The sequence below is a fragment of the Macrobrachium nipponense genome, chromosome 8 (assembly GCF_015104395.2).
Source record: "Macrobrachium nipponense isolate FS-2020 chromosome 8, ASM1510439v2, whole genome shotgun sequence".
Taxonomy (NCBI): Eukaryota; Metazoa; Arthropoda; class Malacostraca; order Decapoda; family Palaemonidae; genus Macrobrachium; species Macrobrachium nipponense.
Genome location: NC_087203.1, coordinates 11,776,922 through 11,796,014, shown reverse-complemented (window position 1 = coordinate 11,796,014; position 19,093 = coordinate 11,776,922). Strand labels below are relative to the sequence as shown.

Below are 19,093 nucleotides of genomic sequence, written 5' to 3'. Positions count from 1 at the left end.
TGAGGAATATATCAGGAGTAAGCGTAGATGTGTTTAAGAATAAGCTCGACAAATATCTAAACTGCATCCCAGACCATCCAAGATTGGAAGATGCAAAATATACAGGAAGATGTACTAGCAACTCTCTGGTAGACATTAGAGGTGCCTCACACTGAGGGACCTGGGGCAACCCGAACGAACTGTAAGGTCTGTAAGGTCTCTCTCTCTCTCTCTCTCTCTCTCGTCTCTCTCTCTCTCTCTCGGCTCTCGTCTCTCTCTCTCATCTCTCTCTCTCTCTCTCTCTCTCTCTCTCTCTCTCTGAGAAAAGATAAGTACTACTGCTAATTTGAATCTCTTTAACCAATTAGTATTAACACACATGTACACTGTTTGTGTGTGTGTGCATTCATAGTGATAAAAATGGGTAGTAAAGATTATACATCATTGAAAGACAAAAAAGAAACATAATTTTTGTTGTTGCTAGTAAAGAGAAATAAATTAACATTCCTGAGAGATTAAAGAGAAAAAATTCTCTCTCTCTCTCTCTCTCTCCTCTCTCTCTCTCTCTCCTCTCTCTCAATCGTCTCTCTCTCTCTCTCTCTCTCTCCTCTCTCTCTCTCTCTCTGGTTTGGCTGGAAGGGTTAGAAGTATGTATGTATATATTTTTAAGGGTAGTAATGTTTAAGATACTTTGAAATTATATTAAAAATATAATTTCACAGATTAATACAGTAGTAGGATAATAATTTAAGGTATATTTGATGTTGTATGCTATTCAAGGCATACATTTGGTATTGAACTTTCAAGATAGGCTGTTACAAGCATTTTGAGAGGGCTTTTTAATTATTCCGGGATTTCAACTATTTGGTCGGGTCTGGATATGCATCCATGTGAATACGAATATGGGGTCTACTGTATTCCTAATGCCACCATTGGAAAAAACATTCTGGCCAAAATCCAAAGCCAATTGGGATTGCATTATGGAACCTTGTCAGGCACTTTATTTCAGATGCTATATTAGATCCTGATCTCAAGAAGAAATTAAATGAAATGCAGACTGGCCATTTTATAAGATATATTCTTAGGAAGGTCATCAAATTGTTCCACAATATACATACTATCTGTCCTTTACATTAGGAATTACTTTTGGTGAAGCTGGAAAATGACCACTAGAGTTTTGAACAAGGTATGTAGTTAGGTAGTTTAGTTACCATTTGTGTGGCAGGAGTCCTGCCCACCCGAACATGCGCATTCCACTTTCCGTCTGTTGCTAGCTCAGCTTTCCAGTGGGATCTTTCCTTGTTTTTTGTGTTGGTATATTTGAGTGTGTTTGCTTTTGATTATATTCTTCTAAAATGCAAACCCATGAGTCTGTAAGCCTGTCTGTAACACCCTCCCCCTGGCGTGTATGTCCTGGGGTGGGTGAGAAGGGCTGTAATAACTTTAGGTCTTCTGCAGAGGTTGACCCTCATGCCCTCAGCACTTCATGCATGGGCAGGATTGTAACCCAGAATTCACGTGTGATGAGTGTCATTTCTGGACCCCTGTGAAGTGGGTGAAGTTTGCAGGGAGGAAACGTTATCGGAGGAAGAGCACCAAGGCGTCGTCTGAGGTTTATACTCCCCTAGCGGCTCTCTTAGTGGCAGACCCTTCATCCTCGTTTCTTTCTCCCGGCAAGCTTCCCCTTCTTGCTCCCTCTCCTTCGGGAGAGGCCTCTGCTTCGTCCTCTTCGTCTGATTCATTGAGTAAGGAGGATGGAATGGAAGAGAGGCGGGGGATCAGACCAATCTCGGTTTGGAGGTCTCTGGTCGCACTTGCAGGCAGTAGTGAGAATAATTCCATCATATACTGGAACTGGTTGGATTATGTATTTACATAATCTATTAGCCTAGATGTCTGCTGTTCAGTTGAACAGATCAGAAGCTTACAACTCCTTCCTTTGTCCTATCTTTGGCCAGGAAGTGATCCGAGGTGGCCCAAACCTCCAGACGGCTCTAAGACTTTCTTATCCTCCCTCCGAGAGTAAGTCTTCTCTACGTTAAGAACGAATGACAAATTTTAAATTCATATTTTTCTTAACTAAAAATCTTCAGTTTTTAATGTATACAGCCCACCTCAGGCCACCCTTCATTCTTTCATGGGCTGGAAGGGAACTGGTATGATGATGCATAGCATGAGTAAAGCAGGTCGCTCTGCTTCCTCCCCCTTCCCTCTTGGCTGACTCCCATTACCACCAATTCCTTGTGTTACATATTTTTTATTGGACTCGGCTGGCGCTAGACAATTTATCTCCGCATTAAGACCAAAGGTTTGTTAGTTATGAAAACTACAAATCGATTTAAAATTTGATATTTTTCTTTGCAACATTTAATTTGGTGTGCCTGGATGCATTTCACACACAAGGCTATTTATGACTGATGGATTTGTAATAACAACTTGGTATTTTCAAAGCTCTTTTGAGTTGGGGAATTGGCTGATCCTCTGTCAGTGTTAGGTTATCCTCCTTGCATTGTTTCTTGGTGTACTCTTGCCTATTACAATTGAAACAACGCAACTGTTTCCTTGAATCCATGGATCCTTTATTGTAATCCACTTTGGCATATAATTGGGTGGGGGAGGTAAACCTAAATCCCTTTATGTTCATTTCCTTGGAATAGTCCCATTAACAAAAGTGTTATCAACTGTGGGACATTTTGACATGACATGTGCTTCCAAACCTGAAAATAGATCAATCCTTCATCTGATGTAGGTTCGATCTTCTCATCAAAGCAAACTACAGTGACGTTTGGAATGACATGTAGAAGCCAGGAAAAATGTAACAATCTGTGCAATTTATCAAGGGAGATATTATTACCATTTACCCATGTTAATTTTTTTATTTCTGTATCAATTCTCTCGCTGAATAAAAAAGCTGAGAACTATATGTACTCAACCATGGTCTTCTGACCTTTCCTAGGCTGTCCTCAGAAATGTCTGTAACTCGGTCCTTGACTGGCATTTTGTATACTGAAAGCTACGGCAGTGATGTGCTAAGCCTCCTTTATTGGAATCCACCAAGGCCTTTGGCTCTGAATGCCTCTGCACCATTTTGATTCCCTTGGCATTTTAAAAATGATTAACTCCTTCAATAAAAATCTGCACTGGTTGAGGAAGAACACCATTTACAATGCCTTGGAAAGGGCAAACTCCTGATGCAATTGTTGTAACTTTATGAAACAAAGTCTCATCCTCATTGTCTCCTCCTGCCATTTTGTCGAAATTAAAGAAACCTCAGGTATTTAAGACTTGACCGGATCTCAATATCATCAGAACACCAACAATGTTCCCCAAGTTTCACTCACAAACCAATTACCACATAAAATATTCCTAAAATCAATATTCTCTAAACTCTGCGGGGACGATCAAGGTTATTCCCTCAGCTGATTGTCTGTGGGTCAGGAGGATAAGCAAAACTCTTGACTCATCTGAATGTTAGAGGTGATGAGAGATGTAAGGAGAAAATTAATGCATAAGGGAGGTGGCAAATGCTTAAGGGACCTTCCCCCTCTTGCTTTGTTGCTGTACGAAAGATTTCTGCCAAACTGGAGCAGAATTGACACCATCCACTCACACTGTACTAGAAAACTTTTGTCAATCACAACATCCCATGACCCCTCCTTCAGTTGCAATGCCTCCAACAATGCAAAAAAAAAAAAAAAAAGGATTCACAGCCCCTCTGTCATGGCAAGCACTTCATAGTGACAAAAGATAAGCTAAAGGAAATGAAAATACATGTTTTTCGAGAAGTTCTGCAGCACGGAGGCATTCGCGCATGTATTGGAGGCGCCTGTTCTCATGATTGTTCTGGAATCTTTGGGCGTGTTGTGGAGCGCAACACACGCCGAAGTGTCTTGAGAAACGCAGCGAAATATGATGCAATATTCTGTCGAGATTCTTCGATTCTTCTAAATCGTTCCTGTCATCTCGGAAGCCTGTGACGTTCGCTGGTAAGCCCCGCCCCCAGAATGCTGTTTAAATACGACTGACGAAGTAGGAGGGAGCAGATCATCAGTAAGAGTCACAGATCAGATTATCATTGAGAGCCCAGCAGCAGAGATCAGAGATCATCAGAGAGAGATAAGAGAAGAAGGAACAGACGAAGGATCAGAGAGGAAAAGGCGCTCGAGAGTTGGTTGAATTCTGGTCAAGTCGTCCAGTCAGGGAGAACGACCGAGGTATTTTTGACGTTGAGCAAGCCTTGAGAGAAGAAACTTTCTACAAGAGGTTTCATGGAGTCCCTGCCCTTTAAGTATCAAGAATAGACATTATTTTCTGCAATACGGAGTCAAGAAGACGTCTACAACTACAGTTCTCCTTTTGTGAAGCCACCGCTCCGACAGCGCAAAACTTGCCAGCAAGTATTAACATTTCGTCAATGTTCCCCCAGTATATGCAGTGTAGATTTTACTGTATCTTTGTTTAGTAAATAGGAGACACCATTCTGCATTTATCTATGTTAGTAAGCTTGTAAATAAACCTTTGTTCTATTAGTGTTTCTTTCTATATTCGTATCCCCAGTTTCAACTGTTGGTGTTGAATTCTTTTTGTTTATCATAATATCGAACTTGGAGTGAACCTCTCTTGGTTTGTAACACCCTCAAAAGAGAGAGAGAGTAATAAAAAATTCAAGTCACCTAAATTTCTCTTCTTTCATAGCATATCTGCTTTGATAATTCCTGTAAAATAAGCCCTTATTCACTGACAGTGGTATCTTATCTTGGTTGCCGGTTTCAACATCGTCAAACCCCTGAAACCATTTCGAAGACGTCAGTTTCATTACTTAATTATGCTTGCTTTATGCCTAATTGCACTTCCCCCTAATTGAGCACTACACTACCACCACTATTACAAGGCCTATTTATGGCCTTGTCTAAAAAGAAAACTTGGAAACATGGAACCTCTTAACATATCTGGCACCTACCTTAAGAAAACCTGCAACTGGCATATCTGCTACTATTTTCAGTGTTATTAGATTTAGGCTAAACCAAACTGCAAGATATCCAAAAATAGAACTCTTATTTCCTCAAAAACTAACATGATAAAAAAAAGTAAACTGAATTGGAAAAACCCAAGACATGAAGTATAATCACTTAGCAAAACACATCTCAAGTGAATGTCACACTATCTCCCATCAAGACATATTAACCCTTAAACGCCTATTGGACATATTATACGTTGACTAAAATTGTCTGTCGGGGGCTAATCGGACGTACGGTACGTCGACTACAAAATTTTTTTTTAAATATTCGCGGAAAAATAGTTATAGGCCTAGTTTGCAAAATATTTGAAATCATGTGCCTTGAGGGATGCTGGGAGTTCACGGATCAAGCTGTTGTTTTGTTTACAAGCGTTACCCAGGCGCACACGCGCGAATTTCTTTCTTCTCGCACTAAAAAGCGTCAGCGACACATCTCAGAAATTCTTTCGTCACTTTGTCGTAATTTTTGCATCGTTGTATATTTAGCCGTTGCAGAGTTTTATATATGAAAATGTGCGCAATTTCATGTAGAATACAACAAAAACAACCCATGGTTGTAGCTTTTATCAGTTTTGAAATATTTTCATATAAATCATGAAAAGTGCCAAAATTTCCACCTTTGGTCAACTTTGACTCGACCGAAATGGTCGAAAAACGCAATTGTAAGCCAAAACTCTTACATTCTAGTAATATTCAACCATTTACCTTCATTTTGCAACAAATTGGAAAACTCTAGCACAGTATTTCGATTTATGGTAAATTTTTGAAAAAAAAAACTTTCCTTACGTACGCGCGGTAACTGCCGAAAATCTCAAAAATTCTTTGTCAGTTTGTTGTAATGTTTGCACAGTTTTATATTAGCCGTTACATAAAGTTTTATATATGAAAATGTGCGCAATTTCATGTAGAAGACAAGTAAAAACAACCCATGGTTGTAGCTTTTATCAGTTTTGGAATATTTTCATATAATCACGATGTGCCAAAATTTCAACCTTCGGTCACTTTGACTCTACCGAAATGGTCGTAAAATGCAATTGTAAGCTAACACACTTACATTCTAGTAATATCCAATCATTTACCTTCATTTTGCAACAAATTGGAAAACTCTAGCACAATATTTCGATTTATGGTGAATTTTTGAAAAACACTTTTCCTTACCTCCGCTTGCAGTAACTGCCGAAAATCTCAGAAATTCTTTCGTTAGTTTGTCGTAATGTTAGCACCGTTTTATATTAGCCGTTACATAAAGTTTTATATATGAAAATGTGTGCAATTTCATGTAGAATACAATAACTAATATGACTGTAGCTTTCATCAGTTTTGAAATATTTTCATAAAAATCACAGTGCCAAAATTTAAACCTTTGGTCAACTTTGACTCGATTGAAATGGTCGAAAAATGCAATTGTAAGCTAAAAATCTTGCATTTTAGTAATATTCAATCATTTACCTTCATTTTGCAACAAATTGGAAGTCTCTAGCACAACATTTCGATTTATGGTGAATTTTTGAAGAAAACTTTTTCCTTACGTCTGCGTGCGGTAGCTCTGCCGAAAATTCAGAAATTCTTTCGTCACTTTGTTGTAATTTTTGCACCATTTTATATTAGCCGTTACATAAAGTTTTATATATGAAAATGTGCGCAATTTCATGTAAAATACAACAAAAAACAACTGATGGTTGTAGCTTTTATCAGTTTTGAAGTATTTTCATATACGTAAATCACAATAAGGGCCAAAATTTCAACCTTTGGTCAACTTTGACTCGACCGAAATGGTCGAAAAACGCGATTGTAAGCTAAAACTCTTACATTCTAGTAATATTCAATCATTTACCTTCGTTTTGCAACAAATTGGAAGGCTCTAGCACAATATTTCGATTTATGGTGAATTTTTGAAAAACACTTTTTCCTTACGTCCGCGTGCTCAGCAACTCTGCCGAAAATCTCAGAAATTCTTTCGTCAGTTTATTGTAGTGTCTACACCGTTTTATATTAACCGTTACATGAAGTTTTATATATGAAAATGTGTGCAATTTCATGTAGAATACAACAAAAAATAATTCTTGGTTGTAGCTTTTATCAGTTTTAAATATTTTCATATAAATCACAAAAATAGAAAAAATTTGACCCTCGCTCAACTTTAACTCAACCAAAATGGTCAAAAACTCCAATTGTAAGCTAAACACTTACAATCTAGTAATATTCAATCAATTACCTTCATTTTGCAACAAACGGGAAGTCTCTAGCACAATATTTAGATTTATGGTGAATTTTTTAAAAAACTTTTTATGTCCGCTCGTTACGAATTCATGCATCATTTTGTGATAATATTTTCTCTGTGTTGCTTTGGTCGTTTTATAATTTGTTATATACCAAAATCATTGCAATTTAGTGTACAATACAACAACAATAAAATTAACTCATTAGCTTTAACCGTTTTGCTTACAGCGCGATTTGTATACAATTATATATGACATTTTTTTCACGCTGTCATATATTCCAATATTTATATTTGATAATGATATTTTTTTCATTTCTGATGGTTGCATACTAAACTTGAGGCAATGACAAAAAAGGAGCTAAAAATGAACTTTTAATCTTAGAAACTAAGCATGCTGGGATTTTTTGAAAAAAACTTTTTTCCGCTTCGGCGCTAACTCCCGAACGCCGCCAGGATACGAGAGACACTTTGGTAAATAGCGGCTCGGCATTTAAGGGTTAATTCTCATAGTAATTATCTGTTTTCCCCACGAACTGAGAGATAAAAATGTTGGTAAAAAAAAAAGTAAAGAATTGCCATTATATGTGGCAACATTGAATCCATCTGAGGGATTTTCCCTCAAAAATCAAATAAAAAATAGATGAGAAAAAAATGGGAATAAAATAAAGAAACATTCCTGTGTACATGGGGGGGTGGGGAATGATTAGAAACTCAAATGTCTTCCACTGAACATAGTCTTCAAACAGGGCACCTGGAAAGTGTTCAATGTTCAATAAAATGTCTCTTCACTCCTGGACCTCTGTGCGCCCTCTGTGCGCCGTCTGTCTCTGGCTTTCCTCATAGATAACCACTTAAAGAGTCTGCCGTCTAATGAAACACCTTTCACCTGATATCTCATTATATTCCACTCGCACAGGTCCTGATGTCCGTGCCTACTAACACACTAAATCCTTCTAGAAGGTTCTTTGTGATGCGTATCCTTTTGCAAGGTCAGTTTGCTTGCTTACATGTTCGCTTCTTCGACCCAAACTGTTTTATGATCGTCAGCAGGCACAGTCCATTCACCCAAAATATTCACTAATCAGCCTGTTGAAATGTCGAAGATTTTACACAACACATGGTTGCTTGTTGAACATTCCAATTACTCAACAAAGTCTGTTGCCCTTTATATAATATTATGACTTATTAATTACTAATTCCTTTGTAGAGCATTTAACACATTTTAAGGAAATATTGGAACCCCCTCTAAAAACTTTTGTATGTACTAACTGCCTATTTCAAGCCAATCAGCATTGAGGAAAACTGGTACCCTACTGCGTGATTAGCTCCTTCCAGTCAGTAGCTGTCATCATGGTGAGAGAGAGAGAGAGAGAGAGAGAGAGAGAGAGAGAGAGAGAGAGAGAGAGAGAGAAGAGAGAGAGAAGTGAACTAAGTAGTGCTACATACCTTTAACTAAAATGCTTATAACTGCTTATTTTAATGGTTCAAACAAAAATACACTTTAAATTATTATAATCCTAAAACACTGATATTTCAACGTCATTTTATATTTTTTACCCTTACCCAAAAATATATGGCTCACAACTGCTTATGAAAAGTAATCAAGTTCCCAAGAGAGAGAGAGAGAGAGAGAGAGAGAGAGAGAGAGAGGAGAGAGAGAGAGAGAGAGAGTCGCTGTCTGGAGGACTTGAAATTAACGCTGGATCTAGCTCAGTCCTTGGGACTGTTGATGAACCTCGGGAAGTCCCAGATGAATCCCCAGCAAAGCATTGTCTATCTGGGGATTCTGATGGATTCTCGGGGTTTTCGGGCGTATCCATCAAAGGAACGACAGGAGAGATGTTTACAGAAAGTGAAGACATTCCTAGAGAAAGAACAATGTTCCACGAGGGATTGGATGAGTCTTCTGGGGACCCTTTCCTTGTTGGAACAGTTCGTTTCTCTAGGGAGGCTGCACTTAAGACCCCTACAATTCTTCCTCAGGGAGAATTGGGATCAGAAGCACCAAGATCTTTCGGACTCATTTCGGCTCTCAAAGAAGATAAAGGAGGAAGAGGTGTCCTGGCACATCAACAAAAAGGAGCTAGCAGCAGTGCATCTAGCTCTCGCTCACTTCGAACTTCAAGTTCTGGGCTCCGTGTTGCAAGTAAACTCGGACAACACGACAGCTCTAGCCTACATAAGAAAGCAGGGAGGGACCCACTCATTCTCCCTTTTCGAGAAAGCAAGGGAGCTCCTTCTGTGGACCGAGGAACGGAAGATAACTCTCCTAACCAGATTTATCCAAGGGGAAAAGAACGTAAGAGCAGACCTTTTGAGCAGAAGGGATCAGGTCCTTCCCACGGAATGGACTCTGCATTCAGAAGTTTGCAACAAGATCTGGAACCTCTGGGGGAGACCCAATATCGACCTCTTCGCAACGCATTGGAATGCGAGACTGGAAAACTACTGCTCACCAATATCAGATCCAAGGGCAGTGGCAGTAGACGGTCTTCTTCTCAATTGGGAGGGGATCGACGGGTACGCTTTTCCGCCTTTCAAGATCCTAGGAGAGGTAGTAAGAAAGTTTGTCTCTTCAGAGGGAGCAAAACTGACCCTCATCGCTCCATTCTGGCCAGCACAAGATTGGTTCACAGAGGTACTGGAATGGATGATAGATTTTCTGAGGTCCCTTCCACTGCGGAAAGATCTTCTCAAACAGCCCCACTTCGACAGATACCACAAAAACCTCCATGCTCTCGGTCTGACTGCCTTCAGACTGTCGAAGGACTCGTCAGAGCGAGGGGGTTTTCACGCAATGCTGCGAAGGCTATTGCAAGAGCCAGAAGACCTTCAACTCTACGGGTCTACCAGTCGAAGTGGGAGGTGTTCCGAAGGTGGACCAGGGCCCAGAAAGTATCCTCTTCCAGTACCTCTGTGACAGAAATAGCTGATTTTCTCCTTTATTTGAGGGAGAAATGCAATCTAGCTGTTACCACAATTAAAGGATATAAGAGCGTGCTATCCTCTGTTTTCAGACATAGGGGCCTTGATATCTCAGAGAACAAGGATCTACACAACTTGATAAGGTCCTTTGAAACCTCGAAGTCCAAAACTATAAGACCACCTAGTTGGAACCTGGATGTGGTGCTTAAATTCTTGATGTCCGAGAAGTTCGAACCTCCTCATACTTCCTCCTTCAGAGATTTGACTAGGAAGTTTCTATTTCTCTTTGCACTAGCTTCTGCTAAGAGAGTTAGTGAGCTGCAAGCTTTAGAAGGAACAGTGGGCTTTAAGGAAGATTCTGCAGTATGCTCTTTTAATCCCCTGTTTTTAGCGAAGAATGAAAATCCCTCTAAGCCATGGCCAAGGACTTATGAGATTAAAGGATTGTCCTCTTTGGTAGGGAGAGACGTAGAAAGGACTTTGTGTCCAGTCAGGATACTCAAGTTCTACTTAGAAAGGAAAAAACGGCTTAGTCGAAATGTGGATAGTCTTTGGTGCTCGGTGAGAAATCCTAAGAGAGCGATTTCTAAGAATGCTCAAGCGTTTTTTATTAGAGACGTAATTAGAGAAGCTCATGCATCCTGTGAGGAGGAACACTAGACTCCTAAGAGTAAAAGCTCATGAGGTCAGGGCTGTAGCTACCTCTTTAGCTTTCCACAGGAATATGTCTCTACAGGCGCTTGTAGAATCCACCTACTGGAGATGCAATTCGGTTTTTGCATCTGATTTTAAGAGACGTGCGGGTCACTTATGATAAGTGCTTCTCCCTCGGACCGTACGTGTCTGCGGATTCGTTGCTGGGGCAGGGAGCTGAAACTAATCCTTTATAATAGTTAGATTAGGAAATTTTTAAATTTTTGGTGTTGTGTTTTTATGGTCGATTGGAAGGGCATTTGGGAATGTGCCACTTTCAAATCGTAGTGTTAACAATAATAGTGTGGTCAGGTGGTCGGGATTGGTTTTTTCATGCTCCTTGATATTTGTTTGGACCTAAGCTCTGTCATGTAAGAGGGTTAGTCCCCATTGATATGATGAAGGTGAAGGCTCTGCCATAGAAGTGGGTTTTTCCCCATTGGTATGATCCGAGACAAGGCTCTGTCAAATAAGCGGGCTGGCCCCCATTGACAAGACCCAGAAGAACTGTCAGTAACAGGTCTCATCCTTACTGAAGTTCTGGAGGCAAGCAGACTCATAGACAGTAATCATGAAGTCTTCTGCCCAATCAGGTAGGAACCAAGGGTTTTTTATGTTGCCTACAATAGATATTGTTTCCCTGTTTTTATTTTTGTATGAATGTTTAGCTATCTCTTACCCTCCGCCAAGGGTGCTAATCAGCTAAGTATATATCTGCCGGGGAAGTTGCATGTACAAAAATGATATTGTTAAGATACAATAAAGTTTTGTACATACTTACCCGGCAGATATATACGATTAATGGCCCACCCAGCCTCCCCTCAGGAGATAGGTGGAAGAGAAAATCTGATTCAGAAAACGGGAATGGTTCCTATTCCCGCCACCCAGCGGCGGGAGAGGGTGATCACCTGACCTACCTGTAGCGTGTGCCGCGAGTTTTGAATTCTGTCGGGACGTCAGAGACATTAGCTAAGTATATATCTGCCGGGTAAGTATGTACAAAACTTTATTGTATCTTAACAATATCATTTTAGACTCTAGTGTACCAAAGTTCATGTCATACCAGAAATAGACAGACTCCAGTTTATCAAAGGTCATAGCATGGCAGTACGTACAAACTTTATGAGCCGTAAATCATCTCAGTTAAAGAGTGAGCGAGTCAGAGACTTCTGACATGTCCAATTTAGCAGTTCTCTGGTATCATAGCAATATTTTACTAGAAATAGTGCTAAAGAGGACACATTTCACTGGGCGACACGGCTTCCTCGCCCAGAAATAGATTTTTCCTACGTCAAAATCCCTTTTATAGTAAAATTACCAAGGGATCTTTGAAATTTCTAAGCACTTCAGTAATTAGGTATTTTTTCATATACGGAACAAACCTTCAGGCTTAACAATAGGATATTTCCAAGCGCAGCTGGTAAAATCCTATTGTTAAGACCTCAGGTTTGTTAGCTATGGAAAATACAAATTGATTCTAAAATTTGTCATTTTGTATGATAGCAGTACTTGTATAGGGATGTCCTTAGCCTGGATGATTAAGTGGAGCAATAAGAAGAATTCTGCAGTTAGTAATTTGATTACCTTAGTAGATTAAGCTAGAACCTTGTGTTTGTAGGAGTCTTATAAAATTTAAATTTTTTTACTCTGTATAGGCAGCCCCCGATTATCAGCGATCCGGTTGTATGGGGCTTGTCTGGCACCAAAAATAGGCAATTTTTAGAACTGAAATGTGCAGATAATCAGGTAATAGGGCCAATACATACCTAACAGAGGTGCCATTAACTTAAAATTGCCAATTTTTGGTTATCAGCAATTTTTGCTTATTGTCAAACCATTGGAATGGAACCTCCGCCAATAACCAGGGACTGCCTGTAATCCAAAAGTAAAAGGTATATCATTCCTAGTGAACTCAATTTAGCTTGACCAGCTGTGTCTGAGGTTAGTTTTTCCACCACTTGTTCTCATACACAATTATTGGCATACAGTACTACAGTATATTTTTACGTCTGAGACAGTAATTGCATTTTTAAAATTGCAGGCTGCTTATGAAGCTATGTCAGCTGAAGGCCTTGTGAGACCAGGTGAGAAATCACCACCACTGGTTTACAACATCAAGCTTGTAGAATTCAACTCTCCTGATTTTACAATTGGTTAGTAAATAATTTTGTGTGAAAATTAGTCATCGTTGTTAAACCTTTATAAGTAAAGATTCTTTTAAGGGTTAACATTTGAATTAAACACTAGGATGAAGTATAAACCTGAATTTTATACATGTGACTTACCAAGCAGTTATAATGAACTGTAAGCTTTCTTAACCACAGCAGTCAAAAATTCAAATTTGCGTTGGTGCTGCCATCGCTTGTGCAGGTGAAAAGGACCCGCCCACTTTCGGGAACGAAAGGCACAGATTGTCAAACTCCATCAAAACTCCATCATTTGTTTTTCTGCCGGCTCCATGATAACAACAGTAGAGTTTGGCATTCATCTCGTCATTTTTGGTGGAATTCCATACTTTGGTGACGTATTCATTTATTTGTGGTGGTTTGTTGCTTATTTAGCTTTGGATTAGACATCATTATGTCAGATTCCAGCATTTCAAGTATTAGATATTTTTCTGAGGGTTGTAAGACCAGACTTAACTCCCATACTAAATGTGTTAAATGTAGGGGCCAGGCTTGTTCGGTAGAATTAACCTGTCCAGAATGTAAGGATTAGGAAGAGGGTAAATGGAAAGCCTTGAAAGCGCATTTAGGTAAGCTTAACGGGGATAGGAAAAGGAAGGCAGCTCTTAGAGCTGAAAGTAGGGCTTCTTTAGTAATTCCTGACATAGCTGAGGAGGTTACTGTTTCTTCTCTTTCTCCTGTAATGTCTCTGATCCTTACTCCTCCTACTCCTTTGCCTAATACTCCGATTCCTCTTCTTCGTCTTCATCTTCTACTGCCTGGTCCTCTCCTGTTAGATGGAGGGTTAACGATTTTGTTGCTGCTCCTCATTTAAGACAGAACCATCTCTATCTCTTCTCCATCTTTGCCCAACCATGGCAATGGTTCTCCCACTCCAGCTTACTGCTGTCTCACTGATGATTGGGTGTACATCCAGCCGCTTCTTGTCCATCATTATTTCACACCAAGCAGAGATTGGCAATCGGAAATCTACAGCAGTGTCATCTTCCCTCCGAGCCCTTTGTTCATGTTCGTAGGAAGGATGACAAGGCTTCTGCTAAGAAATCCCGCATAGTGAAGACTTTGGAAGTTCAGCTGATTCCTTCTGTGTCCCTTAATTGTACAATGGACATTGTAGATTCTGCACAGCTGTAGATGTGTTTGGAGCCTAGGCTGTTGTTGATTTGTTGCTAGGCCGTGTACGTTTCCATCCTAGGCTGATGTCGCCTCGTTGCTCACACATCTGTGACATTAGTCTCAGTCATTCCATAACTCCTTCCTCCCTGTTCATTCTCTCCCAGGAAGCCCTCTGATTGTCGTTCCAGCTCCCCCTCATTTTGGGACCACCTTGACGTGGTGAGGGGGATCTCGAACCTCAGGAATTTCTTCCCAGGTTTGAACCCAAGAGTCCCATATGACATTATATATTTTTGGGTTAATATCTGTGGATTTTTCCACTTTTGTCAAAATTTTAAATATTTAAAAATAAGAAAACATATCATAACTTGGATTGAAGTTAAATCCAAAGCTAAATAGTGGGAAATGTGGTAGATCCATCATCTACCCGACAATGTTCGGACCAGGTTTTCCAGGCGGAACTATTCTGTGGAGCTGGACCACGGATTCCAGGGGGGCCTGGTTCTAGGAATAGAACTCTCGGTATTCTGTCCGGGTTGCCCATGACGTGGTTAGGACGGGGATAATTGTATTTTCTTTATACTCCTAGTCCTACCAAGCGAGTATTGCTTACTCTTGAGCCATACTAATCATGTTATACCACCCCCTTTTGGGGTAGGGTAGGGATGTGGACATTTGGGAGTCATTTCTCACTTGTGCTGCTGGCGGAAGATTTAACTTCACGAAATGCCAATTATTTTTTTTTTCTCAAATATTTTTTATGATAAATACGACTAAAGTTTTTAGTATCCCTGGGCTCCTTGATGGACGAAATTCGGCACAGTTGATGACCACTGGAAGTTTATCCCTGAATCTCCCTAAGTCAGTTCAAGATAATAACGCAGCAAAGGAACATCCAGTTCCAAATAAATTATATGATCCTAAACACCTGGCAGGGCCCATAGACCTGCCCATAGAAATTCTACGAAACAGTAAAAACCAATCAGAAGATTCAAACATAATAACAATGAAACCATACTTTACAGAGAAAGGAAACAAATCTGATACACAGATAACCCACATCAGGCAAGGTCCAAAAAGAAATGGAAATTATCGTCTTAATCCAACACTGGTGCATTTTGATAATCTTTTTGGACCAGATAACTGGTTGAGATTTCTAGTACTTAAAGCTGAAAATAAAATATCAACAGCAATAATAGAAAACAAATTATTGAACATATGTCCAACACATGAAATGGAACGCTGATATATTAAAGAAAATGATAGTTACTTCAGGTAACCACGAAAAAACAGTCCACCACCTTTTTAAATATAAAAGAAATAAATGGCACAAAAATAACAATTAGTCATGAAACATTAATGAATATACAGGGCACAGTTATTTTACCCAACATTGAAGGAGAGTGACTACCCTCAAAACAATTGATACCTCACTCCCTTAGGTTAAGATACAATAATATTCATGATTTAGGAGTCTACTCAGTTCCAAGTATGAAAGATAAAAATATACAAATTAATATTGCAAAAATAAAATTTATAGGCAAAGATCTCCCTTTCAAAATCAAAATTATTGGACAAAATAGAGAAGTGCTTCCATTTATACCAAAACTACTTCAGTGCACTCAATGTTCAAAGTATGGGCACACATACAAAACATGCTATAATAAAGCAGTATGCACAGTGTGTGCATGACACCCATACTACTAATTGGAAATGTAAATCCCCAAAATGTATCAACTGTGGAGAATCCCATCACACAAAATCTAAGGAATGCTCCTTTTATCAATACAACACACAGCTCCAGTTGTTGATGAATAGAACAGGAATGTCAGTCAAAGAAGCTAGACTCGAGCTAAAAGCAAGAGGAGTCAGTAAACCATCTAAAAACCACTCTTTTGCAAATGTAACAAATAATCTAAATACCGATCACAACAAGATAATATTAGGGTACAAACTGATTCTCATATTAAAAATGCTGAACCCCAAAACAAGCACGTTGATATATCCACCAGTACCACTACTAACACAGAAGATTCAGATATCCATGGAAAAGAACTCCCAATGGAAGAGGAGTCAAATAATAATAATAATAATTGAACTGACAAAAAGAAAAGAATATTGGAACGAACCCTACCCAAGGGAAAAAAAGTGAATATTGAAAATTACAATCAATCCAAAGAAACTCCAACTACACCAGGAGAACATTTTAAAAAAGATCTTGTACTAACCTCACCACAAGTGGAAATACACAATTACCCTCAGTCCCAATCAAACAGCCAACATTTGGACAGTAAAGAATCAATTATTCACTCTTTACAATTCTCATCAAATAATACTAATGAAAATCTTACCATTAAACCAAACCAAAGTATAACTATCACTCCAACCATCCACAAGACCCAAATATTCCATAAACAACAACAAAACAAATAACCCCTCAAACCGACAGTCGTTATCACTACAGAAAAGCACCAATAGAATTACAAAACCAGAAATTTCTAAAGCTAGATCAAATAGTACTTCTGAATCAATAATTAACATCACCAAACATGCTTCGTCTTGTGGTTGTAATGAGTGCTTTGTAAGTACATATAACCAACTAACCACCAAGACAGACGACACTACGAAATTGTATAGATAATTTGATTAAATTAAGGAAATGCCCTTTAACAAACCAACATGAGAACGAATTATGTTCTCAATCCTTAAAATATAAAAAGGAAAATGTAAAATAAAAAATGGACTTATTATTATTCAATTATGAAAAAAAACAACTGCTGAATCTAATAACCTACATACAAATACAACAATTAAAAAACCACAAATAAATTTAAATGCATATAAACTTCGAGGCAAAGTAAAATCGGCAATCAATTTACTGAATTTAACACCAATTCCTCCCAATAATGGAATATAAAAAGTTATTCAATGGAATATAAATGGCCTCTTAACCTGGCTACATCTGGGTGAATTACAAAGAATCATATGAGACCACAACCCAATATATATGTGCCTACAACACATAGGATCTAACCCCACAAACATTTGACAGTACAGAATTGCTTGATATTCACCAACTGATGATGGAAAACTAGGCACAGCAATATTGTTCATAATAGTATAACCTATGAACTTTTAAACGTACCATCTTTATCATATCAGATAACAGCCATCAAATTATATATGCCGGACAAAAATATGATCACAATTTGTAACTTATGCAACCAACCAAATTCTAGCTTGAATTTCAGTGATCTACCAGCATTAATTGGTAATCTGCATGAACCCCTACTTATAGTAGGAGATTTTAATGCTCATAGTCCCTTTTGGGATAACAGTCACCCTGCTGACACACCATGGAACAGACATAGAGAAATACGTATTGGAGCATGACCTGTGCTGCCTAAATGAGTGATGTGCCAACTTACTTCTCCAGTACCCACTTAACCTTTTCTTCAGTAGATATTTCGCTGTGCTCAGTCAACTTAGCTGAAAGACTTGAGTGGAATGTCCTGGATGACTCATACCAGTGACCACTTCCCCATAGTTCTTAATTATTTAAATAATTTAATATTGCCACCTTTAAAGTATAATATCCAAAAAGCAGAGTGGGACATTTGCAATCTGCATACCAGAAATATACCACCATTTCTGCATAACCAAGACCACAATACAACAATATGTGAATTCTTCACAGATTTCATAATAAATGCTGCTGATAAAAGCATACCTAAAACAAGGCCACACCCAAATAAATCCCCTGTCCCATGGTGGGCTCCAACCTTAGCAACTTTAAGCAAAATCAAACGTGTATTAAGTCGAAATCGTAGCAGACTTAAGACATGGCTCAAAGCCCTCAAATTGCCCTACCATACAAATATACTAAACAAGATTGTGGTCACCAACATAACAATCAATTATATTAAACCTTTATATATCAAATATAATGCTAAATTTTTAAAACTTGTCGTATCTGAGAAAATATTATCATGGAAAAATTATGTATACAGCTTGTCAACAAATACATCTATGAAAGATATTTGGCAAAAAATAAGAAAAATTAATGGAAAATATATAAGACACCCAAGAAGTGCAATAAACCTAAATGGGAAACTATATCATGACCGATATGAAATCTCGAATATAATACGGAAACACTTTGAAAACATAAGTGCCTACTCCAATCTAAATGAACATTTTCAAAATATAAGAACACAGGGGAAAAATACTATACTCAATTTTGAAACTATTGAAGACGTAGAGTATAATTATGCATTTAATATGGATGAATTAAACAATGCTCTAGATTCATGTCATCCATCAGCCCCAGGCCATGATAAAATACCATTTGAAATGATACAAAAACTAGCCCCCATTGTCAAATCATATTTACTAAAATACTATAACACCATCTTGGTGAAACACATTTTACCATATAAATGCTAACATGCTATCATTATCCCAATAAACAAACCTGGGAAAGATTCAGGTGATCCATCCAATTATAGACCTAGTATATCTTTGACAACCTGTCTATGTAAAATACTACTAGAAAAAATGGTTAATTCACAACTAACATATGTCATAAAAAAAAATTCAATTCTAACACCAACACAATCAGGATCAATAGCTGGTTGATCAACTCTTGAACCACTAACCTATCTAGATCATATCAAAAAAGATTTGATAAGAAAAAATTAAGAATGGCAATATTTTTTTGACATAGAAAAAGCATATGATACAACATGGAGACTTAATATCATGCAAAAACTTCACTATCAAGGTATAAGAGGCCATTTACCAATTTTTATTAACAATTTTCTATCAGATAGAACTTTCCAGATTCAAATAGAAAATTCTTATTCAAATGTTTATGAATTGGAAGAAGAAACCCCCCAAGGCAATGTCTTAAGCTGTTCTCTATTTGCTTTGGCAATCAGTGATATTACAATAAAT

General features: G+C 38.4%; 1 protein-coding gene across 1 annotated transcript in view; it reads left to right on the top strand.

Annotated features, from left to right (window-relative positions):
• LOC135222613 (pseudouridylate synthase TRUB2, mitochondrial-like) overlaps nt 1-19,093 on the top strand; it is a 131,159-nt gene that overhangs the window by 101,452 nt on the left and 10,614 nt on the right. The window contains 1 exon segment of the mRNA XM_064260710.1: nt 12,877-12,988. Within this exon segment, the coding sequence (XP_064116780.1) occupies nt 12,877-12,988 (112 nt within the window).